The following is a 27191-nucleotide window of genomic DNA, read 5'->3' as shown; positions in this document are numbered from 1 at the left end:
TAATCAGCCATCAGATCAGAAAGGAACCTCTAATGTGTGTGACCCCGCAGGTTCGAACCTAAGCCGGTAGCACAGGAATCAATTTCTGTACTAATCGAAGTGACCATCTAGCAATGGTACCCGACGACCGGATAGGTCGAATAATCACAATCGCAACATTCAGAACCTACGTGAATATGGTTACCATATAATTCATCCCTTTTGACCCCTGTGTTTAGGATGACTCAGGGTTAAACTGTCAACCCTGATGATATCATCCGAATCGTGCTCAACTCAATTAGTCCTGTGACTCCTCACTAGGACTACCCTGGCCAAGGTTTTGCTAAATTGAAACACGACTGTACACAGCTCCTAAACTGGAGTGGTCAATCCCATCTTGACACACGCACCGACAAGTCAAGTACTTGACTACACCCAGCAACCTTCCGTCACTGAATTAGAAATTCAGGTGGTCCAGTGCCTAAGTGCAGTGAGTTGCTTGCAAGTCACCGTGGCGGTCTCAGGTCGGAGGGACATTTATACCCATATCCCATCGGAGCAAATCTTGACAGCAGAAATAGCTCCAGAGTTGGTCACGTTCAGTGCAGATGTACCATTACATCTCACCTGTATGCCATACCAGTGTCTTCACACTCTTTGGTTATGAGGACAACCAACCCATATGGCACACAACGACCTATGCTCGATAAATATTGTCGTCCTTGGTAACAACGTATCATTTGGTCGCGAACATGTTTAAGGACTAAACGACAAATCCTCCTTTGTCGAGTCTAAATAGTCCTAAGGACTTCACCACAACACAGGAGTTCATTAGAAGATGAAACATTTGTGATGAAAAAATACCAAATTAACTTTTATTTATTTATAATTCATGTACTAATACAAAAGGAGCACAACCGTCAACAGGCTGACGATTGGCTTTGGGACACTATTCCCAACAAAGGGACCCTTCGAAATTCGCACCGATACACTGGCCCAGGTACGGTGCCATAATGGCTCTGCCGATTCGTCAGCCGCTTTTAGCCACCCACCGGGGGGAGTGGGACATGTGTCGGGCACGGGCTGGCCTGGGGGGATTCGCAATCATCATGGTGCCGGATCCCAGGGTCTATTTAAACCCGTCCTTCTACCTTTAGGGGTCCTATTCCATTCCAGAGTTTTATCAGTGTCTGCCTTCCCTTCGAGAGCCATATTTTAGTTGGTATCTTCTCGAACCGTAGGCGCCCTCCAAATCGTCCCTGTCTTCGCCCCTCCGATCCCTCAGAGCGATCTAGGTTAGTTCCAGCACCTTCAACCTTCTTCCCACCGCTTAGGGACTTCTTCTTTGTCATTGTTTTTGTATTCCTCCGAGTTAGTTTCCTGTGACCCCTCGCCCTTCATCCTGTCCGTCTTCTTCGGGATCTTTGGAGCCCACATTCGAAGCTACTCAAAATGTCGTCCGGCTCTTCTGCTCCCTGCAGTTTCGGGAGTTCTTCCGCCTCAAACCCCCAGGTCCCCTGCTCTGTAAACGAACCCGCGTCTGGGGCTGGGCTCCGTCTGATTTTTGCACTGGGCGCTATTCCATGTTCCCTGACTTCGGAGGAACTCCTTTTGATAAGGGTTCAGTATGGAGTTCCTCCGGAGTACGACCTGGAGCTGCCTAGCCCTTCTGACCGGGCTAACACTCCTCCATCCGATCATTTTTGTCTGTATCAGGAGGCGTTCTGTGCCGGACTCCGGCTTTCACTTTCTTCCTTTGTAGTTGCCCTCTTCCGCTTCTTAGACATCTCCTTGGCTTCTGTGGCCCCGAATTCTTTTAGGTTTTTGATAGGATTTCTCTCCCTTTGCCATGTAGTCGAGGTCCAGCCGTCCCTCTTCCTATTTAGGCACTTCTATACTTTCAAGCGCCATCCTTCGGTGAAGGACTGACGGTACTTCTCCCCCCAGTTCGGCAAGAAGGGGTTGCTGAAAGGTGCCCCTTCTTCAATCCATAATTGGAAGAGAAAATACCTCTTCGTCCACTACCCGACCTTGAGGCTGGGCCTGCCCCCTTGGGGCTCTCTAAGCGATTCTGTCCGCCTTGCCCCCAGCCTGGGGGAGGATGACCTTCAGGCTGCCCGGAAGCTTCTTGCATATTCCGCTCCTTCCCTTCCCAATCTTCTGAGGGAGCAATTTTTGTTCAACATTGGCCTGAGCCCCCAGGATCCTGCGAGTACTTCATCTCTTCCCTTATCTTCTTTTCTTCTGTCCTTCTTCTTTTTCTTTCTCTTTTTTTACTCTTTTTCCTTCTCTCTCCTTTTCTCCTCTTTCTTCTTCTCTCTTTTTTTTTTTTTTTTTGATTTCCGACTCTCGATTGATTGGTTTGCTTCTTTTTCTTCTTCTCACTTTTTTTTTTTTTTAAGGGATGGACGCCGAAGCAGCACGGATGCTTGCCAGGGGCCTCAGGGCCCATAAAAGAAAGGGTGTCGCGACCTCCAGATCGGCGAAGAGGGCCAGGGTGGAGGAGTCGAGCTTGGCCGCCCTCGCCCAGGCGGCTCCAGCGATTGACATTCCCTCGGATGCCGAGGCAACGGCTCTCCGGGCCTCCTCGAGGAGTCCGCCGACCGGGGCCCCTGTTTCAGGGATCCGCTCCACGGAGGCGCCCGTGGCCGAGAGGGGGAAGAGAAGGAAATCGATGGCCTGCAGGGCGAGTAGCCGTCGAACTGCTCTGAAGAGGGGTCAGAGAATCCCTTCAATGATAGGGACTTGATCAGGCGGTTGATCGACGGCTGCATTCTGCCCGACATCGTCGAGAGGATCGACCGCGTCGATCCTGAGCAGCTGGTCTGGGACTCTTTGGAGTCCTTCCTTGAGGTAAGCAAATCTTTATTTACCTGGCCATTCGGCCTTTGCTCTGATCCCCTAGCTGCCCTTGCAGATTGGGCACCAGCTCCTCGCCAATATCAAGGCGGTGAACCGTGCGAGGAGGGACATCCTCCAGGTGGAGGAGCGCTGTCGGGTCGAGGTTGCTCGCCTCCAAGCAAAGACGGCCGAAGTAGTCGCCCTCCAAGAGGCTCTGGAAAGAGAGAAACAAGCCCGAGAGGAGGAGAGGCAGACCTTGGAGGAGTCGGCGAGAAGGGCGGAGGCCAAGGTCGCCAACTTGGCTGAGCAGATTTCGATCCTGGTCTCGGAGGCCAGAGTCCTTGCGGTAGAGGAATTCAAGGCTTCCGCGGAGATGAGGGATCTGAATGTCCAATTCGGCCAGGAGGCATTCATCAAAGGGTTTGAGCTCCGCCAAGAGAAGGTGGCCAGAAAATTTTCGAAGCTCGACCTCAGCTTCCTAGGCGAGGAGTCCGAAGACGAGGTCGGTCCCTCGCCAGTCGCTACCGCTGTTGCGGCCCCCTTGCTGGGGACGCCGAGTTCTCCAACCCCCGCCCCTGAGGTCTGAGACCTCCGACCTTGTATTTTTATTTCATCGCAATTTTTCTTTTCTTTTTTGTCTTCAAGAATCATCCAATCAATAAAGCTGAATTTTTTGTCGCGGATGGCTTCTCCTCCTTCCCCTTCTTCTCTCTGTTTTTCTTCCTGCGATGAGTTGTGCTTTGACGCTTTTGCCTTCCGATGGCAGTGTCCTGCAGAAGCACTTCCCCTGCCTCTGGGGGTTCCGCTGAAGTCGACGATCCAGCGGCTGAAGAAGGAAGTCCTTCACTTGACAAAGAAGTCAAAGAAGATGGAAGGCGAGCTTCGCAGATTGAGGGAAGGTCATTCTGAAGCCGCCGCGGAGACCACCCACTTTCGGAATCTCCACGTGAAGGGGATCATGGAGTATAGCCGGAGGAAGACGGATTTCGTGAAGGAGCTTGAGGAATGCAAGAAGAGCGCCAGCGATCGAATTTGGGCTCAGGCCGTCAGGATTAGTGCCCTCAAGGTGGAACTGTCAGCCGCTAAGGGGAAGATCGGCCAGCTGGAAGAAAGTTCATCTCGGCTCTTGGCTCGGGTTGACGGCGACCAGGAGTAGTCGAAGAAGGTCTCCGACCTTCAGCGGCAGCTTCAGGATGCCGAGGTGAGTCACGACGTGCATCGGGCTAGCTGGCGCAGGCAGGTGAAGGAATGTAAAGGGAGACTCAGGACGGCGACCGATGAAGTCGTCCGTCTCCAGAGGCAGCTGGCCAGCAGGGCTCAGCTTACTTCTGTCCGGAATTCTGAGGAGCTCCAGTCCCTAAGAGGAACCGTTGAAGGGATTTCTGTCGCCCTCGGGGAAAAGACAGTCGAGCTGCAACAACTGAAGATTCAACTGGCATACGAGCAGCGGGCCGTCGCGGACGCAGAGGCGGAATCCGAGGTCTCGAGGAAGAGGCATCGAGAGGCGAAGGTCGAGAGCCAACGACTTCGTCGGGCGCTCCAGGACGCGCTGCAGAAAAGGGAAGAGCTAGAAGAAGAAATTGAGAATCTAAGGCAGTCTTGGATGAGGGGTGGAGCAGACAACTCTAGGTCGGAGGGAGCAGAGCCTCCTTAGAGCTCTTTTCGTCCTTCTGTCTTTTCATGTATTTACTTCCCTTTTTGTTGTTTTGCTTTTCTTTCCTTGGCCTTCCGGGCTTTGTAGCGTGTATTTCGGAAATGGAATGAAAAGGGTGTTTAGTGTAACCTCGTCCGCGCATTGTATTAGATTGTCGTCCGCCGAACTTTTCTTGTCGTTCGACTTATCTGATGTAGACGTCGTTGGGAGGCACCCAGTCGTCGATGCGTTAGCTTGCCTTCCTCGTCGTACATGGCCGCAACCCTGAGCTTGGCGGTCCGGATTCTGCATTACTTCGGGGATGTCGCTGTCCTCCTGACCTATGTCGGGAGTCTTTTTAGAGGCCGGAGGTGTTTGGTAGGAACTCCCCATCTCTGTTGGGACGAAGTCTTTTAGATCTTTGGTGCGGTTCGTCCTTCATCTGTTTCCATCGTAGTTCGTCACCCTTCCTTTTTAATTTTCCTCCTCTTCTCCGAGTGAGGGCCCTCCTCTCGCCCCTTGCGGGGTTGCAAAGGAGCGTGGAGGTGCCGCTAAGGGGCTTTTTCCCTTCATCCGATCTTGTTGGGCGGCCGGGTTTCGTCACCATCAGGACGAGGTTCTCCTCCCATTCCCGCGAGGGCACGTAAGGGCCATTGCCAAGGTGGGCGGAGTCTTCCTTTCTGCAGGAGTCGTGGGGTGGAGTCCGACTCCCGTAGGAGTCCGGGCAAAGTCTCTCTTGCTGCAGAGGTTGTGGGTGGAGCCCGCTCCCGTAGGAGTCCGGGAGAAGTCTCTCTTGCTGCAGAGGTCGTGGGTGGAGCCCGGCTCCTGTAGGAGTCCGGGCGAAGTCTCTCTTGCTGCAGAGGTCGTGGGTGGAGCCCAGCTCCCATAGGAGTCTGGGCGAAGTCTCTCTTGCTGCAGAGGTCGTGGGTGGAGCCCGGCACCCGTAGGAGTCCGGGCCTTCAACCTTGCTCAAGTCAGGGCAAGGTTCTTCTCCCATTCCCGACATGGCCGTGGGGGCGCGTTAGGGCGCTGTAAGGCCTCTCCCCCCATCCGGTCTAAAAGAATCGGGCCTTTGACTTTACTTATGTCAGGATGAGGTCTTCCTCCTGTTCCTGACATGGCTGTGGGGGCACATTAGGGCGCTGTAAGGCCTCTCCCCCCATCCGGTCTAAAAGAACTGGGCTTTTGACTTTGCTCATGTCAAGACGAGGTCTTCCTCCTGTTCCTGACATGGCTGTGGGGGCATATTAGGGCGCTGTAAGGCCTCTCCCCCCATTCGGTCTAAAAGAACCGGGCCTTTGACTTTGCTCATGTCAAGACGAGGTCTTCCTCCTGTTCTTGACATGGCTGTGGGGGCACATTAGGATGCTGTAAGGCCTCTCCCCCCATCCGGTCTAAAAGAACCGGGCCTTTGACTTTGCTCATGTCAGGATGAGGTCTTCCTCCTGTTTCTGACATGGCTGTGGGGGCACATTAGGGTGCTGTAAGGCCTCTCCCCCCATCCGATCTAAAAGAATCGGGTCTTTGACTTTGCTCATGTCAGGACGAGGTCTTCCTCCTATTCCTGACATGGCTGTGGGGGCACATTAGGGCGTTGTAAGGCCTCTCCCCTAATCCGATCTCGAGATAGTCAGACTTTCATTTCAGGTATGTTAGGATGGGGTTCTCCCCCCGTTCCCAACATAACTTTATTTCAGGCGTTTGGAGGGGTCATATCCAGTCGTGGCAAATCCATGCCAAATGGGAAGAGTACGTCAAGTAGAAAGAAATTTAGATTCAAAGTGAAATCGTAAGTGATACATTTATAGATTTTTTGAGTTCCATGGTTGCGAGAGGTCTGCTCCTCCTTGAGGCCCTCCGGTGATAGAGTCGATGGTCCCGATGGGAGGCCGGTCCCCGGGTTGCTCCTCCCTTCTTGGTGGTTCAGGTTGCGGAAGGGCCCTTGGCCGATCTCCTCTACCCTCAGGCCTGCGTCGGATGAACCTGTCGAGTCGACCTCACCGAATGAGCTCCTCGATCTCGTCCCGAAGCTGGATGCATTCCTCCATGTCATGACCGTGGTCGCGGTGGTAGAGACAGAACTTGTTGGGGTTGCGCTTTTCGGGGTGTGTGCGCATCCTCTCTGGCCTAGGAAGCTGCTCCCTGACCTCCATCAGTACCTGGGCCTTCGAGGCGTTGAGGAGGGCGTAGTTGCGGAATCTCTCCGGTGGGGAACCCCACCGAACCCCGCGATCCAAAATTCTCTGCCTGCATACCCGGGGTGGAGTATGGGCACGCTTGTGCCCAGGAGGGGATCGAGAATGCGGCCAGGCTTCTCTGGGCCTTTTTTCAATTGCGGGCTTACTCGAGTCTCCCGTTTGCCGCTCCCTCGCTGTTTCTTCATCCTTCATTCTGAAGGCTTCTTCCGCTCGGGCGTATCCTTCAGCCCGGGCCAGCAAATCAGCAAAATTCTTGGGGTACTTCTTTTCCAGGGAGAACAAAAGATCATTCTTCTGAAGGCCATCCTTCAGGGCGGCCATTGCGACTGATTGGTCCAAGTTCCGGATCTCCAGCGCCGCGACGTTGAAACGGTTGATGTAGGCCCAAATGGACTCCCCTTCTCTCTGCTTGATATTGATGAGGGACTCCGAACCCTTCCGGGGGCACCGACTGCTAACAAAATGGGCCACAAATTGGTGGCTCATTTGATCGAAGGAAAAGATGGTACCCGGTTTCAAAGCCGAGTACCAGTTCCTCGCCGCTCCCTTCAAGGTGGAAGGGAAGGCCCGGCATAGAATGGCATTGGGAGCACCGTGAAGCAGCATCATCATCCGGAAGGCTTCCAGATGATCAACCGAGTCCGAAGTCCCGTCGTAGCTTTCAAACTGGGGGAGCTTGAAGTTTGGCGGGATCGGTTCCTGCATGATCATTTGAGAGAAGGGAGGATCAGTACAAATATCCTCACCATAAGCGGGGGGAGCATGGCAGAGCTTATCGATCCGCCGGTTCATCTCCTGGAGCCTCCGGTCCAGGAAATCCTCCCGACTTTGAGTCTCGAGGGTCCTCTGACAGAATGGGGGCAGGGATCTTCCAGGGGTGGAGTCATGGTCCGATTGAGGGCTCTCCACCCTCAGGTTCGTTTTCCCAGGAAGGACGGGGTGGCTGGCCCAGGTGGCCCGCCCCGTCGCTGGATTCTGGTGTTCCGGGGATGCCCTTTCCGGGCGTACTGATGCCTGCGGCTGCTGCTGCTGCATAGCCTGCACAGCTTCTGTGAGGCCTCTGACCTGCTGCGCCAGCAGGTCAAACTGCTCCGCACCGACCGCTGCCGCCGGAGGAGGAGGAGGTGGTTGAGAAACAGGAGGAGAGGCCAGAGCCTGAGATCTGGCCGTGGAGGCCGTGGACCGTCGCGTGGATGCCTTGCGGGGAGGCATCAAGTAAAAATCCCATGGGGGAAACAAGGAATGGATGTCCGAGGAGACGATCGAAGGCGGCTCCGTTGAGCGCTCCTTTAAGAACAAGGGTATTGCGGAGGTTCACCCCCTCCTTCTAGCGCCAATCCTGTTGGTGCAGAAATCCGCTCGCGCCGGAGAAGCTGGAGTCGGGGGAGTTACGGTCGCCGTCAGGACCTACAAAGGAAGTCTAAACCGGAGGTGGGGTTGCTCCGGCAAGACCCTCCGACGCTCAAGTCAGTTCTCTGCCTCAACAAGAATGGAGTGCTCGAACGGAGAATTTGGCAGAGTTTTTAGGTAAAAAACTAGAGCTTATTGAATAACGTATCTGGGGCCCCCTTTTATAGGTGGAGGGGGCAGTAGCCTGATAGCGACATCTGTAACCATCTGGCAGTGGGCTGTCCAGGGTCAGGCGGAGTTTGCTGCGAAGAGTAGTGGAGTGGACCCGTGGCTATCACTGGGGCGTGCCACGTGGAGTCTGCCACGGGGAGTGGAGCGGCGTCTGTTGTCGCGACTTGCCAGCGGATGGGAGAATCGCGCGGTATCCATCGCAGGAAGTGGAGCAGGATCGTGGCCGTTATTGTGGCATGCCAGGGAGTAGTGGAGCTGCGCGGGATCCATCATAGGAAGTGGAGCAGTGCTGTGACCGTTACTGCGGCCTGTCAGGGAGTGATGGAGCTGCGCGGGATCCGTCATAGGAAGTGGAGCAGTGCTGTGACCGTTACTGCGGCCTGTCAGGGAGTGATGGAGCTGCGCGGAATCCACCGCAGGAAGTGGAGCAGGATCATGGCCGTTATCGTGGCCTGCCTGGGAGTGCAGATCCATCGGTTGAAGTTCGGCAGCGGTCGGAGCTGATGACGGAGTCTGGCTCCCGTAGGAGTTCGGGCGGAGTCCTCCTTGCGGTTAGAGTCTTGGGTGGAGCCCGGCTCCCGTGGGAGTCCGGGCGGAGTCCTCTCGGAGTTGAAGTCGCGGGCGGAGCCCGGCTCCCGTAGGAGTCCGGGCGGAGTCCCCTGTAATTACAGTCAGGTGCGAAGTCCGGCTCCCATAGGAGTCCGGACGGATCTTACTGGCAGTCGAAGTTGGCGATGGAGCCCGGCTCCCGTGGGAGTCCGGGCGGAGTCCCCCTTGAGGTTGGAGCCGTGGGCGGAGTCCGGCTCCTGTGGGAGTCCGGGCGGAGTCCTCTCGGAGCTGAAGTCGCGGGCGGAGCCCGGCTCCCGTAGGAGTCCGGGCTGAGTCCCCTGCAATTACAGTCAGGTGCGAAGTCCGGCTCCCGTAGGAGTCCGGACGGATCTTACCGGCAGTCTAAGTTGGCGACGGAGCCCGGCTCCCGTGGGAGTTCGGGCGGAGTCCCCCTCGAGGTTGGAGTCGTGGGCGGAGTCTGGCTCCCATGGGAGTCTGGGCGGAGTCCTCTCGGAGTTGAAGTAGCTGGCGAAGCCTGGCTCCCGTAGGAGTGCGGGCGGAGTCCCCTGCAATTACAGTCAGGTGCGAAGTCTAGCTCCCGTAGGAGTCCGGACGGATCTTACCGGCAGTCGAAGTTGGCGACGGAGCCCGGCTCCCGTGGGAGTCCGGGCGGAGTCCCCCTCGAGGTTGGAGTCGTGGGCGGAGTCCGGCTCCCGTGGGAGTCCGGGCGGAGTCCTCTCGGAGCTGAAGTCGCAGGCGGAGCCCGGCTCCCGTAGGAGTCCGGGCGGAGTCTCCTGCAATCAAAGTCAGGTGCGAAGTCCGACTCCCGTAGGAGTCCAGATGGATCTTACCGGCAGTCGAAGTTGGCGACGGAGCCCGGCTCTCGTGGGAGTCCGAGCGGAGTCCCCCTCGAGCTGAAGTCGCGGGCGGAGCCCGGCTCCCGTAGGAGTCCGGGCGGAGTCCCCAGTAATTACAGTCAGGTGCGAAGTGCGGCTCCCGTAGGATTCCGGACGGATCTTACCGGCAGTCAAAGTTGGCGACGGAGCCCGGCTCCCGTGGGAGTCCGGGCGGAGTCCCCCTTGAGGTTGGAGTCATGGGCAGAGTCTGGCTCTCGTGGGAGTCCGGACGGAGTCCTCTCGGAGCTGAAGGCGCGGGCGGAGCCCAGCTCCCGTAGGAGTCCGGGCGGAGTCCCCTGCAATTACAGTCAGGTGCGAAGTCCGGCTCCCGTAGGAGTCCGGACGGATCTTACCGGCAGTCGAAGTTGGCGACGGAGCCCGACTCCCATGGGAGTCCGGGCGGAGTCCCCCTCGAGGTTGGAGTCGTGGGCGGAGTCCGGCTCCCGTGGGAGTCCGGGAGGAGTCCTCTCGGAGTTGAAGTCGCGGGCAGAGCCCGGCTCCCGTAGGAGTCCGGGCGGAGTCCCCTACAATCAAAGTCAGGTGCGAAGTCCGGCTCCCGTAGGAGTCCGGACGGATCTTACCGGCAGTCAAAGTTGGCGACGGAGCCCGGCTCCCGTGGGAGTCCGGGCGGAGTCCCCCTCGAGGTTGGAGTCGTGGGCAGAGTCCGGCTCCCGTGGGAGTCCGGGCGGAGTCCTCTCGGAGTTGAAGTCGCGGGCGGAGCCCGACTCCCGTAGGAGTCCGAGCGGAGTCCCCTGCAATCAAAGTCAAGTGCGAAGTCCGGCTCCCGTAGGAGTCCGAACGGATCTTACCGGCAGTCGAAGTTGGCGACGGAGCCCGGCTCCCGTGGGAGTCCGGGTGGAGTCCCCCTCGAGGTTGGAGTCGTGGGCGGAGTCCGGCTCCCGTGGGAGTCCGGGCGGAGTCCTCTCGGAGTTGAAGTCACGGGCAGAGCCCGGCTCCCGTAGGAGTCCGGGCGGAGTCCCCTGCAATCAAAGTCTGGTGCGAAGTCCGGCTCCTGTAGGAGTCCGGACAGATCTTACCGGCAGTCGAAGTTGGCGACGGAGCCCGGCTCCCGTGGGCATCCGGGCGAAGTCCCCCTCGAGCTGAAGTCGTAGGCGGAGCCCGGCTCCCGTAGGAGTCCGGGCGGAGTCCCCTGCAATTACAGTCAGGTGCGAAGTCCGGCTCCCGTAGGAGTCCGGACGGATCTTACCGGCAGTCGAAGTTGGCGACGGAGCCCGGCTCCCGTGGGAGTCCAGGCGGAGTCCCCCTTGAGGTTGGAGTCATGGGCGGAGTCCGGCTCCTGTGGGAGTCCGGGTGGAGTCCTCTCGGAGCTGAAGTCGCGGGCGGAGCCCGGCTCCCGTAGGAGTCCGGGTGGAGTCCCTTGCAATTATAGTCAGGTGCGAAGTCCGGCTCCCGTAGGAGTCCGGACGGATCTTACCGGCAGTCGAAGTTGGCAACGGAGCCCGGCTCCTGTGGGAGTCCGGGCGAAGTCCCCCTCGAGCTGAAGTCGCGAGCAGAGCCCGGCTCCCGTAGGAGTCCGGGCGGAGTCCCCTGCAATTACAGTCAGGTGCGAAGTCCGGCTCCCGTAGGAGTCCGGATGGATCTTACCGGCAGTCGAAGTTGGCGACGGAGCCCGGCTCCCGTGGGAGTCCGGGCGGAGTCCCCCTCGAGCTGAAGTCGCGGGTGGAGCCCGGCTCCCGTAGGAGTTCGGGCGGAGTCCCCTGCAATTACAGTCAGGTGCGAAGTCCGGCTCCCGTAGGAGTCCGGACGGATCTTACCGGCAGTCGAAGTTGGCGACGGAGCCCGACTCACGTGGGAGTCCGGGTGGAGTCCCCCTTGAGGTTGGAGTCGTGGGCGAAGTCCGGCTCCCGTGGGAGTCCGGGCGGAGTCCTCTCGGAGCTGAAGTCGCGGGTGGAGCCCGGCTCCCGTAGGAGTCCAGGCGGAGTCCCCTGCAATTACAGTCAGGTGCGAAGTCCGGCTCCCGTAGGAGTCCGGACAGATCTTACCGGCAGTCGAAGTTGGTGACGGAGCCCGGCTCCCGTGGGAGTCCGGGCGGAGTCCCCCTCGAGGTTGGAGTCATGGGCGGAGTCCGGCTCCCGTGGGAGTCTGGGCGGAGTCCTCTCGGAGTTGATTCTGCTGAGAACTTCGGCTGTGGGTATTTTATACCCAACAATATATATCATACCTAAGAACCCGCTCTGATACCATTTGTGGGGAAAATCAGTGCAGGGATAAAATGATAATTTTAAACCTTTTCAAAATCACTATTTTACAGTAGAAATTATTAATTAATCTAATTAATTAATAAAAATTTATCCTATACTAGGATCTAAATATGATATATAGCATGCATACATTTAAATTTGAAATTCGAATTAGAATAGTAAACACTTTACTGTAATGTGTTTAGAACACAATACCTTTGTGCGGGTAGTAGATCATCGTAATCTGATCACCATCGAAAGAGTCTGATCATTGTGATGCAACCACACAGCATGTCTGGCCTCTACGGATCGTCCACATGAAGCTCTCGATCTGATCGACTCCTCACGAGTGCTAGCTCGTTGTAGAGCCCTTTCGACGGTCGATGCTGATCGAACTTCTTTGATCGATGTCTGTCGATTCTTTGGATACTTCAGATCATTAGTAGATGTGCTTGAGAGGATGTTGAAGATCTCTCTAAAATTTGGTGGGCTCACAACACTCGTAGCTCACCTTCTCACTTCCCGAACTCCAGGCTGAAACCCTGAAGAACTCACTGAAACCCTGCGCACACTTTTTCTTTCTTATTCTCTCGAAAAGATATAGACCTTCACCTTGCACACAAGGATTCCTCACACTCAGATTTTCTCTCAAAAATTTTCTTGCACATGCCCCACTCTTCTCCTCCTTTTAAAACAATGTCAAATTTCTTATCCACATGAGAGGATAAAGATGAGTAATTGCACATTTGAATTCAAATCAAATTTTGAATTCAAATGAAAACTAATTTATTCCTATCCACTAGGGGCATGAGAAGAGGAGGGCGTGGCTTAATTTGTGCGTGAGTGATTTCATGAAAAATATTTTTTCGTATAATAAATGGGGCGTTAAAAGAGGATAAGGCCAAGGCGCTAAGATTGGTTGCTCATTCAAATTCAAACTTTGTTTTGAATTTGAATAGCCAACCAATCATCCTTATCCACTCATTTGATGTATTAAAGTAGGGCGTGAGGAGGGCTTTGCATGAGAAAAAATTCATGAGAACTTCCTTCTCGTGAATTCAAATGGGCGCAGTGGAAGTGAGGTGGCACAGGGAGAATGGGTCCTGGTGGTTTCATTATTTAAACCAACCTAATTGAACCAAATAAGTTAGGCCCAATTAGACTAATTTAAATCAACTAAATTAGGCTTAATTAGGCTCAATAAAATCCTAATCAAATCAAGAATTGATTAAGTCCAACCCCTGATCATATCAGGGACCAAACCATCTCGACGATTAGGTCAACTCTTAACCTAATCGGGTCAAACCCAACTGAATCCAATTCAATTGGACTTGATCTAAAAATAATTATTCAATCAAATTGAGTTAATTAGTGATTAAATCACTAATTAAACCTCTCATAAATATTGAGTCCAAATCCGATGGGTAATCGGGCATCAGAATTCATCAATATGTAACCCTGATCGAAGAGTCCTAAACCAGTGGGACTCTTGACCCCGGTACCCAAAATGTGTGAAATTCATGATCAGAGAATCTTGATTCTCGATCACAGAATCTCAGACATGAAGGACTCTTCACCAGCTATCAGATCAGATAGGAACCTCTAATGTGTGTGACCCCGCAGGTTCGAACCTAAGCTAGTAGCGTAGGAACCAATTCCTGTACTAATCGAAGTGACCATCTAGCAATGGTACCTGATATCTGGATAGATCGAATAGTCACAATCGCAACACTCAGAACCTACGTGAATATGGTTACTGTATAATTCATCCTTTTGACCCCTGTGTTTAGGATGACTCAGGGTTAAACTGTCAACCCTGATCAGATCATCCGAATCATGCTCAACTCAAACAGTCCTGTAACTCCTCACTAGGACTACCTTGGCCAAGGTTTTGCTAAATTGAAACACGACTGTACACAGCTCCTAAATTGGAGTGGTCAATCCCATCTTGATACACGCACCGACAAGTAAAGTACTTGACTACACCCAGCAGCCTTCCGTCACTGAATTAGAAATTCAGGTAGTCCAGTGCCTAAGTGCAGTGAGTTGCTTGCAAGTCACCGTGGCGGTCTCAGGTCGGAAGGATATTTATACCCATATTCCATCAGAACAAATTTTGACAGTAGAAATAGCTCCAGAGTCGGTCACGTTCAGTACAGATGTACCCTTACATCTCATCTGTATGCCATACCAGTGTCTACACACTCTTTGGTTAAGAGGACAACCATCCTATATGGCACACAATGATCTATACTTAATAAATATTGTCGTCCTTGGTAACAACGTATCATTTGGTCGCGAACAGATTTAAGGACTAAACAACAAATCCTCCTTTGTCGAGTCTAAATAGTCTTAAGAACTTCACCACAACATAGGAGTTCATTAGAAGATGAAATATTTTATGATGAAAAATATCAAAATAATTTTTATTAATTCATAATTCATATACATATATAAAAAATGAGCACAACCATCAGCAGGCTGACGATTGGCTTTGGGACACTATTTCCAACAATAAGGGGAGTATGTTAAGACCCATGCAAGCAGATATTTAGTCCCACATCTATTATGCATTAAAAAGATCTTGGATACTTATATAAGGTCAAAAAATTCAAATAATATCTTTTGACTAATTTTTTTGGGTGAGATCTTATGTTGTTACAAATAGTATTAGAGCCGACTTAGCCTATAGCCTACGAGGACTAGAGGATACTATAGCACGAGTTTGTTGGGGTTGATCATGAGCCAATCATGGTATTTATGAATAAATGCATAGATTTAGATTTTTAGCCTAGTGAGGACATCAGGATTTAAATAGCAGGAGTATATGAGGACCTATATAGATATGTATTTAGGCCTACATCAATTATTTATTGAAAAGATTTTGGATACTTATATAGAACCATAGAATCCAAATAATATCTTCCAACTAGTCTTTTTAGATGAGATCCTAAGTCATTATAAATATAGTCTTGAAATTGAAAAAAGACAAAATTGTACCATTTTTTCTCATGCTGTGAGCATAAAAACCAAGAAAGATCAATTTGAGCAGTAAATCATAGAGCCAGCTATCTTTCCAAAAGAATGTAGCTTGGTTGTCACCAATCTACATTCCAATTCCAAAAAGCCAAGAGAGCCTTAATGATATCTTTCCAACTATTTGAGCACCTCTTGGGTGGTTTCCACCACATCGATAGTTTCATCTTCCTGTAATAAGTAAACTCAATTTGTTTCCTCCAAATATTTGGGTCTTTCATGATATATCCCCATCCCCATTTCACCATCAAAGCATTACTAAATTGAGAGATATTCTTGATTCTTAGACCACCTTCATTCTTTTGCAAACATCTAGTCTTCTAATTGATCTTGCAGAAAAAGCGATAAGCATTTGAAGCACCAATCCAAAGAAAATATCGTCTGTATCTATCAATTCTCTTGATTATCCAAGTCGGTAGCTTGAATGTTGACATGTAATAAAGTGGTAGTGAAGTATCACCCAGTCCAAAAGTGACACCTTTGTATAGCATCAAAAACAAACATAAGAAAAATGAAGAAATCACATGTGTGTTGAAAAGGAGGTGGAGACAACGATGCTACCTGACTCAGCCAAGGCCACATTTAATGGAACTAGAGGAAGGAGACGCATGAAACAAAGAGAATGGTAAATAAGAAAAAAATTCTTTTCTAGAGTTTTAATTCAATATCAAAAATAGAGTGCCTATAATGTTGGCCAAGGCCTTTATTTATAATAGAAAAAAATCCTAACTTGATGCCTAAGCTACCTGAAATATTTCAGATTTATTTTGAATATAAAATAGATAAAAATTAAAACTTCAAACTCATCCAGGATCTTTCAGGCTCTCATTAACCTATCAAACGAATGAATTTGATCCCAAAACTAGACTGCAATGATAAAGTAGTCAAGCACATAGGGCACAAAAAGATCTTTCCAAATTAGAATCTTATAGGCGATTCTAACTCCAAATGACAGATTTATGCCCATTTTAGCGTGGTAGGGTCTAAATTGATAGGATCAAAAGCAATCAGCCTGATTTCTTATCTTTTCAGATCTGATCCATCAAATCAAGGTATTTACCAGCTAAGGCATCTATGCCATCCTCTCCAGGTTGAAAAGAACTCTCCCTCGAGTTAGAAGTCTCCTCTTCCTTTAATAAATCACCTATGCAGAGAACCAAGTGCTTCACATTAAACATATCAGAGATACGGAGATGACTAGACAGCCTCAACTGATAAGTATTATCATTAATCTTTTTGATTATCTCAATGAAGAGGACTAATTTTTTGCTGACTCAACTTGTTGTATTCACCATCAGGATATAGATCCTTGGTCAGAACCTTCCACACAAAGTCACCAACTTCAAAAGTCAACTTCTTCCAATGCTTGTCTGCAGCCTCCTTATACTTGCACTATAAGAAATTAAGATATTAGTGTGGTATTTTTGCCATCACTAATAATAGATATTAGTGACGGTATTATCGATGATAATTTTATCATCTCTAATAAAACTTTTTACCAACGAACTTTGATGATGGATTTGTACCCCATCGATAAAAATATTACCGACGGCAATACCGTCACTATAGTTATTAGCAATGGCTATAACGACGAAAATTTAGTCGTTGCTAATACTAAACCTAAAAGCCCCCCATCGATTCTTGACTTTTTATTTTCGCTCATCCCGCCGCCGCCCCCCTCTTTCCCCCACCTCTGATCTCCCTCTTTCCCCATCATCAGATCCCACTTCTCCGAAACCCCGACCGCCTCCTCGAGCCCCCGACCGTCGGATCCCACCTCTCCGAGCCTCCGATCGCCTCTCCAAGCCCTCGACCACCTCCCACCTCCCTAAGCCCCTGATCATGAACCCTCAGCCTGCCTCCCCCCGACTGCCTACGATCTTCTTCTTTCCCCCACCATCGGATCTAACTTCCCCGAGCCTTCGACCACCTCTCCGAGCCCCGAACCCCCAGTCTGCCTCCCCCCGACTGCCTCCTCGAGCCCCCACCGACCTCTTCGAGCCCCCGACCTGCCTCCCTCCGACCAACTCCCCAAGCCCCCAGCCCACCTCCCCAAGCCTCCAGCCTGTCTCCCCCCTTCTTCCCCCTACCTTCCTCTTTCCTCCCCTTTTTCCCCTGTCACGCAGCACTGTCTCTTATCACGCAGTGCCACCTCCGTGCCGCAACGTCATCTCCATGGGTTTGATAGGTATTAGTAACAGCGACGGCGACGGCTCCATAGTGATCGCCAAATATCATTGTTTTAATTTTTTTAATATTTTAAATTAATATTTATAAGATTTAGTTAAATTAGATTTAATATTTAAATCAAATTAATAATATTTAATTAAATATAATTAAATTAATTTAAATTAATAATATTATTAATTTTAATAATATTATTAATAATATTATTAATTTTAATAATAGTAATATTATTATTAATTTTAATAATATTATCAAAATTAATATTATTCTCGAAAGATAAAACTACTTCGAGAAGCTCTTCAATAAGAGTAGCCCTACTACCTTCAATGGCAAGTGGTCGAGGCCTGGCCACCACCGACGGATCGGCTCTAGCCTGCTCATCTACTCTGATGGCGATCGGAGCAACTCGATGATTGAATTTTAAGCCTTAGGCCCGGTCTGAAGTCCATACCAAGAAGCTAAGATCATTAGGTTACAGGCCAACAAAGTATGTGATATATTATAATGGTTGTAACATAAATGATTTTAAATTTCACACACAGTAATATAGATATCATAAGAGTACAATAAACAGCGGTATGTGTATAAAGGACAGCTAGTGGGTAGAGATGGAGAGTGACTATTATAGAATCTTCGAAGAAGTGATCAAGTTGATCTACCTTGAAGGTAATAGTGTCATTCTATTTAAGTGCCAATGGTTTGATACCGATAATTATATAAAAGTTGATCTGTGGCACGGACTTATTGAAATCAAATAAGGATCAAAAGTATATATCAATAATCCCTTTGTTCTAGCTCAATAAGCTGTTCAAGTGTATTATATTCCTTTCCCATCAAGGAAGAGAAGAAGGAAAGAATGGTAGACTATATGCAAAATTAAATCTCAGACCGTTTATTACATGCTTGAAGAAGAAGAAGAGCCTCATTTATCAAAATGCTTTTAGAAGGATGAAACATCTCAATCTTTCATAGAAATAGAGTTGGATACTTCAGATTTTCTCCTATGTGATGGCCAACATGAAGAGGTAGACCATTCTAAGTTTATTTTAAAGGACAATCCTATTAAAGAAAGAGAAGAAGATAAAGAAGATAAAGAAGTGAAAGAAAAGGAAGAATCAAATGAAGAATCCGAAGGGTACCAAACATCTGAAGAGGCTGATGAGTTGTGCTCCTCGCTTGTGATGAACTTCTAGACCTCTGACTTATTTTAAATACTTATCTTGCATTGCCATCCATCTGAGGGTTACTAAACATCCAAAGGGTACCAAACATCCAAATACTTATCTTGCATCATTTTAAATCTTGCATTACCATTTATAATTATATAATTAATCCATGAATCTATTTATTTTTATTTTCAGAGATTATAGATCATGTCTTCTAGAGGTCATAGCCATCACAGTCGAGGAGAGAACTCTCATGCAGCCAGCTCGTATGGTTCTGCGACACACATATTATATGGTAAACTCTAATACTTTTGATATTTTTTTTTATATTATTTTATCATTTATTATCTAATATAACATTCTTTATGATGTCTTGATACTCTCAAGTTTGGATACCGTGGGGTCACCAGTAACCCCATAGTCACATGGACTAGCGCCCAGCTCTTAAAGTCAGTGGTGTGATAGAGGATCTACCCGACTCGCGGCACCTCCGACTCGATCAGAGGATAGAGAGATCGTCCACATTTAAAATCACTCGTAAGTACTATATCTTCACTAAATATGTTTAAAATTTAACTACTTTAGAGACTAACATTTATTATTTAAAATCAATTTTACAGCATATTTACAAAGTCTGGGGTGCCTCGTGTGGTTATTGGGATCATCCGATAATTGATGTCGGAGTTGATGAATGAGTTCTCTAGTTGGCCATCGAGGGCTCGTGATGCAGCCAAGAAGATGTTCCTGGTGAGCTAAAGATGTTTAATTTTTAAATTCAAGATAGGTTTGTATTGTATTTATTAATATATGGTTGCTTCTACTTGCAGGAGTACTATCGATTCGAGACTCTTCAAAATGAGGAGGCTGGCCATCGAATCTTTGAGGAGGTGGCCATGCGGAGGTTCTGGAATGGGCTGTGCAGCCTTCGACAGTCCGCCATAGAGCACTCCAATTCTGAGTCACCATCGGACTAGAAGTCTTACACAGATCACTGGATGTGAACGGACATATAGGAGGCCCTCCGCGACCAGTGGAGTACTGAGGAGTACTCTGATAGACAGCAGAGGGCACGACAGAATTGGTTCGCTCAACAGTATCCAATCAAGCATATTAGTGGCTCCGTTAGCACACATATTATGACCAATAGATTAGTAAAAACTCTACACTTAAATTAATTTCATATTGAATTGATCATATGTATATTTTAATTAATTTAATTTTATTATTTATTTATTATATACATGATAACTGGATCGTGCACCAGAGCAACTGTAGATATGGAAGGCCACACACCAGTCTAGAAGGACTGGTGATTGCTTAGATCCTAAATCTCGACAACTTGTGGTAACAAACTTAAAATATTATTTATTAAATTTTTATATATACTGATATATATACTAATGAATTTTTAAACTGTATAGACGGATTATGCGGAGTATCTCGTATCACAGTACAAAGAGAACCCATCCTCTCAGCCCTTCCTTGATCTCGAGGGATGGCTCAGGGCCATCAGAGGGATGAGTAGGAGTCGGATCATAGGATTCAGCCATAGCTTCGATTCTCCAATAGCTCGATACTCTTTAACGTCCTCCTCTCAAGCCTCGACGATCCAGATATGAGGTGATGCATATGTGGTAGTCTTGTAGGCAAATCTTCAGAAAAAAATATCAGCAAATTTTTGAAGGATAGGATGTATCATAGATAGGATTTTTTGCTCTACCAACTTGCCCTTCTCCACCACTGCCAAGAAATAGCCAGTCTCCATTGTCTCCTTCAAGTAAGAGTGGTTTATCAGAAGGTTGATGCTGATCTCTGACTTTGATTTAGGTAGGTCCTCCTCCATCGATGCCATAGTAATCTTCTAATTATCCTTTTAGGATGAATCGGTATTTCGATGACCATCATGAGTGACGCTACGATCATACCGTCAAGGCCTTCCCAAAAATAGATGGCAAGTATCTATGGCAATAACATCGTACCAAATTTTATCAAAGTACTTCTATCTAATAGAAAATGAAACAAGATGGTAACTATCGACAACCACCTCGCTCCTTTTTCGGAACCATGACAACTTATAAGGCCAAGGTTAGGTTTAGCTTAATGACAGCCTCCTGAGAGATAATATTCTCGTAGCTACCTCCATCGATAATAATCTTGTAGATCTTTTTTTCAATGGTACAATAGGTATGAAAGATATTGGCCCATCTCCAATCTTCTTTCTCCTCCTTTCTGGGAGCAAGCAGGCTCTTTCAAATAATTAGAGCATCTTCTCTATCTCCAAATAGTAGAGAATCATCTTCCTCTTCATCCCTCCATCATAAGTAGGCTCTCGATCCTTGTAGGATAGTTTATCCCCTTCTATCAATAACTACTTTTCAAACCAACCAGCAGACTACTTACACTCACTCCGCATGTGCCCAATCTCACCATAGTTGTAGCACCACAAAGTAGAAGACCCAATCGGAGCTAGCTTAGAGGACTTCAAATCAACAGCCCTACAAACAAGAGGGGTAGAAACTGTGTTGTACCATATATCCCCCTGATTTTCTGATGCTTAGTTGCTCCATAGGGGAGGATCAAAACTGAGCACAGGACTTCATCGCTACTGCTCCTTAACAACTACATGGTATGGTGGTAAGCCTCTTTAACTGTCTGTAGGGAATGGAGTCTCAAGGCATCTTGAATCTGCTGTCTTAGTCCACCAAGATATCTTGCAACCATCTATTCCTTGCTCTCCGTTAGATCATTTCTAACGATCAGTTGGTAGAATTTTTTCATGTATTCATCTACAAACCTAACCCCTTATCGGAGATTTTGTAGGCACTAATATAGACTGCATATAGTTGAAGGGTAAGAATTGCTTCTTCAACTTCTTCTTCATCTTTTTTCAGTCCTAGCTAGATCTTCGGCTTGCCTCTGCGTTTCCTGGTCATCTTTAGCTGTTGCCACCAAATAGAAGCCTAACCCGTCAACTTCAAGGCGACAAGCTTTACCTTCTTATTGTCGGGCACCTCCTCATACTCGAAGATGCACTCGATCTGATTCAGCTAATCAAAGAACACATCTGATTGTAGACTATCCAAATACTCGACAGATCTATCCTGATGGTATCATACCAGTGGGTTGGTCGCTCGAACGAATCATCTCGACCTTCATACCGACAAATAGGAGTACCTCTGTAGAAGGAGTTCTCAAAATTTGAAGCTTCTCTATTGGACCTATGGTCTTTCAATTCCATCTCGAATCTCGCATCTTGATTTTTTAACTACATAAGATGCGCAGTCAGTTCCATGACTTGTCTCCTCAAATCTCCATACTTTATCATCAGATCCCGCTCTTGCTATAAGATTTCTTTAAAAGCCGTCACTACCTGGATTGCAGTTTGGTTCAGCTTGCAGCTACCAGCACCACCCACCATCTCAATTATAAAGAGAAAACTCTGCTCAAGGATCAATTGGGCTTTGATACCAACTGACACAGCCAAGACCACATTTTAATGGAAGTAGAGGAAGAAGACGCACAGAACAAGAAAACAGCAAATAAGAAGAAAACTCTCTTATAGAATTTTAATTCAATATCAAAAATCGAGTGCCTACAACATTCGCCAAAAGCCTTTATTTATTATAGGAAAAAATTTTAACTTGATGTCTAAGCAATCTGAAACATTCTAAGTTTATTCTGACTATAAAATAGGTAAAAATTAAGACTTCCAACTTATCCAAAATTTTTCGGGCTCTCATTGACCTATCAAACGAATGAAAATGACACCAAAATTAGACTGTGATGGCAAAGCGGTCCAACACGTAGAGCATGGAAAAAGCTTTCCGAATTAGAGTCTTATAGACGATTCTGACTCCGAATGAGAGATTTATATCCGTTTTAACATGCAGGGTTAAAATCGGCAGGGTCAGATGCAATTAGTCTGATTTCTTACTCTTTCCGAATCGGTCCATCAAATCTAAAGATTTACCAATTAAGACGCCTACGTCACTACCTCACAAACAGGAGTGGTACGGACATGTCATGGATGCCAGCCGCCCTCTTTTTTTCTCATGTAAATTGCTTCCTAATTCAGCCCGTCCAAAAGATGGCATTGTTCAAAGTGGGGATGGGTGTGGGGGTACAGGAAGGCAGATCAAGTGACCAGACATAATCTTTCTCGTGGACCAACCAGTCCTAGGCCTTGTACAATATTTTGAGCTTGTGAGGACCAAAACTTCTCTCACCAGTTCTAACATAGCATTTCATAGTCATCTGGACATTATAGTTTAGTCAAAATGACTATTTGTCACTGGGAAACGTTAAGCGGTCCCGGAAATCCTTAAATGATTTACACGACAGAGAAGAAAGAGATGCACAACCATATTTTTCTCATGTTCAAGCCATCCAGACAATAAAATGCACGCCATTATAATGCAAAAAACTTTAGTTTTGCAACTAAACGATTTAACACAATGAATTATGCAAGGAAATAGCAATGGACTTGAAGGGAAATCCACTTCTTGATCCCCTGTTGCAGTTTTGACTCGGTAAGATGCTCATGGGGAAAAAAACTAAGCTCCAAACGCTGGATGTCGGAGAGATTTCCTAATGATTGACTAAGTATAAATAATTTTTCATCGTCATCCTAGATATTATTTTTGCATTATTGTAAAAGACGTACCATCACGCTGTCATTCTCCTGATTTTTAAAATTACAGACCACCATCCTCTTACCAGGTCCAGCATAAAAGATGTGACGCCTACTCAAAATACGACTACTCACGGCAAAGATACAGTGAGTAAGAAAAGTTTGTTCACAATACCGTATTGCAAGGCTTCAAGATTCATGTACTTGGACATTGCTTCACAATTTTGCCTAGGACGCAAGAATATGTATGACGAGAATGATCGAAGAGAAGCTTATAAGATCTTAGATGATATGATATGCTCCAAGTAACCAAGTAAATTCGATGTATTCCATGTGTGCCGACTCAACATGGAGTCTTCGCTTGTAGTTGTGAAATTAACGACATATATAAAATATGATCTCATAGAAGATTATACGATCTCAGAGGATAATGTGACGGATGATATGATATGCTTCAAGTAACCAAGTAAGTTCAATGCATTCCGTCTTTGCCGACTCAACATGAAGTCTTCACCACTGGTTGTAAAATTAAGTGTACATTATATATATATATAATATCCCATCATCTATTTTTTTAAAAGATAAAAAAAAAATTCTAACAGTGAAACTGAAACCAATTTGATTTACAACATTTCATAATCAGCAACTCTCTCAAGAAAAGATTTTTGTCATTTCACATCATGTAAAGACCCAACTGGTTCTATGCTCCCATTTGCACCCTTCGCCATCTCCCTTTCTCCACTTGGTTCCTTAAATACAGCAGCCATGATCACCTGGCTAATTTAATTAATAATCATCTTACTAGGTCAAAGAGATTCATTTCTATCTGTTTCCTGGACTGAATACAATGATAAAGATACTTTCAAAAAAAAAAATATATATATATATATATAATAATAAAGGTGTTCCCCCGATGGGCAAACTTCAGCTGTGGACCAGTCATGGCTAGCTGCATTCGCCGTTGGCTTTTATATAAAAGGTAGAGAGTTTTTGTGCGCCGACGTGCAGTGCAATAAAAATAATATAGAGTGCACCATCCAATTATCTTAGAGTACATAGTCATTATTTTTCAATACATATTTAATAACGTATTTAATATCTACGGTTCTATTTTTTTGTTTAAAATTTTGAATGACAAAAATACTTCTTCTGTTTCGAAAAAATTATGACATCCTGTAATCATATTATGATTTCCTGCAGTCAAATTATGACTTTGTGCATACATAAAGTCATAATTTTTTTAAGAAGTCATAAAAAAAAATATTTTTTCATCATTAAAAATTTATAAAATTTTTATATAACGAAAATGTCTCTCCCTCCTTTATGATATCCTGTGGCTAAATTATGAACAGAAAATTATAATTTAACTGCAGGATATCATAATATGATCACAGGATATCATAATTTTTCAGAAGAGGAGAGTTATTTTTGTCATTCAAAATTTTAAATGAAAAAATAAAACTGTAAATATTAAATACGAGTTGAAAAATGATGGCTACGTGGCCTAATCAGATAGAATGGTATATTTTTTTTACACCGCATGCGGTGTACAAAGAATTACCCATAAAAGGTAACTGTATTTTTAATAGCTTCTCAGATTAAAAAAAAAGACGTTGACACCTAACTTGTTGCGCTATAAAAGGACACCCTTTCCCATTTCTAGTCATCCATTGCAGCATAGATACTTCCAGAGCTTGTCCTCTAGAACTACATTTGCTGTTAGATATGGCGATTCCAGTCATCGACTTCTCAAAGCTGGATGGCAAGGAAAGGGCACAAACTATGGCCCAGATCGCCAATGGATGCCAAGAGTGGGGATTCTTTCAGGTTAGCTGACAGTGCTTACTAGTCCATAGGCTATGGATACTTTTATTATTTCTTTTATCTTTCTCTTGCATTGTCTTGTGAACTAATTAATGCCAACTCCCATCCATTCGACCTTGTTATTGTTTTTAGCTGGTGAACCATGGGATTCCAGTGGAGCTTCTCGAACGAGTTAAGAAGGTGAGCTCTGAATGCTACAAGCTGAGAGAAGAAGCTTTCAAGAAATCCAACCCTATCCAATTGTTGAACAAATTGGAGGACCAAAAAGTTGAGGAGGATGCTATTAAGCGGTTGGATGATGTAGATTGGGAGGATGTGTTTTTTCTCCAGGATGATAATGAGTGGCCATCCAACCCCCCTGAGTTCAAGTAAGCCTTCCATTTTCTGGGCCTGTCTGTTGGGAGCTATCAGATCGCTCTGCATGAATCATATAAGAAGAGATATATAACTATTACACTGTCACCTTCATGAGCGTATACTGTGAATTCTTCTCTCTTTTTGTTATAAATCTAAAGGAAACTGAATTTTTTCTTGATTTTGTGAATCAAGCACAAAGATTCTGCTAACACCATTATATTAAGAGTTGACTTCGTTTTACCACAAAATTTGACTTTCAGATTTTACCAACCTATTTAATCTACTAGTCTAATTATGATAGTTTATCTATAATATCGATCGACCAACTAATATTATATTCTCAGTTTCAATGATAAATGATAATTCTAAGGAGATTGTGTGGATTTGTTCTTGGATTTTTGTTGAGGAATTTCTAAACAGCAAATCATAGGGACTAAAATACAGAAATACGAAAAGAAACTAATGGAGGTAGATGTATAGGTCACATATGACCATAAATATAACTATAATAACTCAACTGTAAGGGCCACATATTATTGTGAGCTATTCAGGAGCCAAAAAAAAAAATCATAGAAACTTGTTATGGTTTTATCATGCAGTCAATATGAATGCTTAATGTCTCTCTCTTTAGATTCTGCTTATTATTGCAGGTATATACGGTGGCTCTAGAATTTCATCTCGGGGTTAAAAAAACAACTAAAACCATGTAGTTTTGTTAAATGATAAAATTAATTGACCTACAAATGCGCAGCGTCTACATAATGCCAGTTAATCTTGCTCAGAAAACATAGTCCTTCTCTTTAACAACTCCTACAACGGGGTGATGTTTTTTTTTTTTTTTCCTGTTCAAATATTCAGGGAAACCATGAAGGAATACAGGAGAGAGCTCAAAAAACTAGCTGAAAAGGTGATGGAAGTTATGGATGAGAACTTGGGCTTGGAGAAGGGCTGCATAAAGAATGTGTTCTCCGGCAATGGCGAGCATGAGCCCTTCTTTGGGACCAAGGTGAGCCACTACCCACCATGCCCACGCTTGGACCTTGTGAATGGCCTCCGTGCTCACACCGATGCCGGTGGTGTCATCCTCCTCTTCCAAGACGATCAAGTTGGCGGCCTCCAGATCCTTAAGGATGGCCAGTGGATTGACGTTCAGCCTATGGCCAATGCCATTGTGATCAACACTGGAGATCAGATAGAGGTGCTCAGCAATGGGCGATACAAGAGCGTGTGGCACCGTGTGCTTGCCACCAGCAATGGTAACCGCCGCTCCATTGCCTCCTTCTATAATCCTTCCCTCAAGGCCACCATAGCTCCAGCCACCCCCAAAGAGGAGGTCCATGTTTTGTATCCGAAGTTTGTTTTTGGGGACTATATGGATGTGTATGTCAAGCAGAAGTTCCTGCCCAAGGAGCCAAGGTTTAAAGCGGTGGCAGCCGGGTGAAGGAAGAGATGAAGATAAAAATGAATATGAGTGCGACCTTCCTAGCTTTTCTGAATCTCTGATAAGGAATAGTCATATGAGTAGTTTGTTCAACCTATGTAAGTTTGGAGTTTGAGTCTGGTGTAGTTTGGGTGCGTGTTGTTTGCTAGAGATGCTTGTCTGTAGCTGGGCATGCAATGGCATCCATGGTGCAAGGAGTGTGCCGTTGAGTCAGTGGTTGCTTTGTCTATTGAGAATAAAACCGAACGTGTGGTGTTGAGTGTGTTGAAATTTAGGATTTGGTGCATGTATGTGTATTTCAAAATTTAATTTTTTAAAAAATCACAGTGGAGAATAAGATTAAAATAATTTTAGTCGTATTTATGTATGCATAAAAATATAAAATCACATAGATCTGTTTCATACGTTGAAATTGATATATGTTGAAATTCAGATTGTGATTAAATCACATGTCTGTTTCGTAATCTTTTTCTTCAAAACTAGATCTAGAAGAGATGAGGCTCTCTGTTAGCCGCACAAGTATCCGACCTCTACGAGTATCTACTCGAGATCAGCCTAGAACAGCCCTCTATAATCTGAATTTTGATTCTTCAAAACTCAGCCTGCTGAATCTGAACGAAGCCTGGATCGCGATCAATACTTGATCTTTCTCTTTGATATTTTTCTTCTCCT

General features: G+C 46.6%; 1 protein-coding gene across 1 annotated transcript; it reads left to right on the top strand.

Annotated features, from left to right (window-relative positions):
* Nucleotides 1–24602: 24602 nt before the first annotated feature.
* On the top strand, nucleotides 24603–26755 carry LOC105038434 (1-aminocyclopropane-1-carboxylate oxidase). Its single transcript, XM_010914252.3, has 3 exons — nucleotides 24603–24724; nucleotides 24854–25089; nucleotides 25937–26755. Exons 1-3 carry the CDS (start codon nucleotides 24623–24625, stop codon nucleotides 26517–26519), a joined length of 921 nt encoding a protein of 306 aa, XP_010912554.1. The 5' UTR covers nucleotides 24603–24622; the 3' UTR covers nucleotides 26520–26755.
* Nucleotides 26756–27191: the final 436 nt, after the last annotated feature.

The sequence above is a fragment of the Elaeis guineensis genome, chromosome 1, assembly GCF_000442705.2.
Source record: "Elaeis guineensis isolate ETL-2024a chromosome 1, EG11, whole genome shotgun sequence".
NCBI classification, from domain to species: Eukaryota; Viridiplantae; Streptophyta; class Magnoliopsida; order Arecales; family Arecaceae; genus Elaeis; species Elaeis guineensis.
The sequence above is the reverse complement of the archived record's forward strand: the minus strand, read 5'-3'. Positions and strand labels throughout refer to the sequence as shown.

What these genes read in the sequence shown, in the direction of transcription:
- LOC105038434 (XM_010914252.3), top strand. Translation starts at nt 24,623, where the DNA reads ATGGCGATTCCAGTCATCGACTTCTCAAAGCTGGATGGCAAGGAAAGG. An exon ending in AAGAGTGGGGATTCTTTCAG is followed by an intron (nt 24,725 to 24,853) that starts GTTAGCTGACAG and finishes TATTGTTTTTAG; the next exon opens with CTGGTGAACCATGGGATTCC. An exon ending in TCCAACCCCCCTGAGTTCAA is followed by an intron (nt 25,090 to 25,936) that starts GTAAGCCTTCCA and finishes TCAAATATTCAG; the next exon opens with GGAAACCATGAAGGAATACA.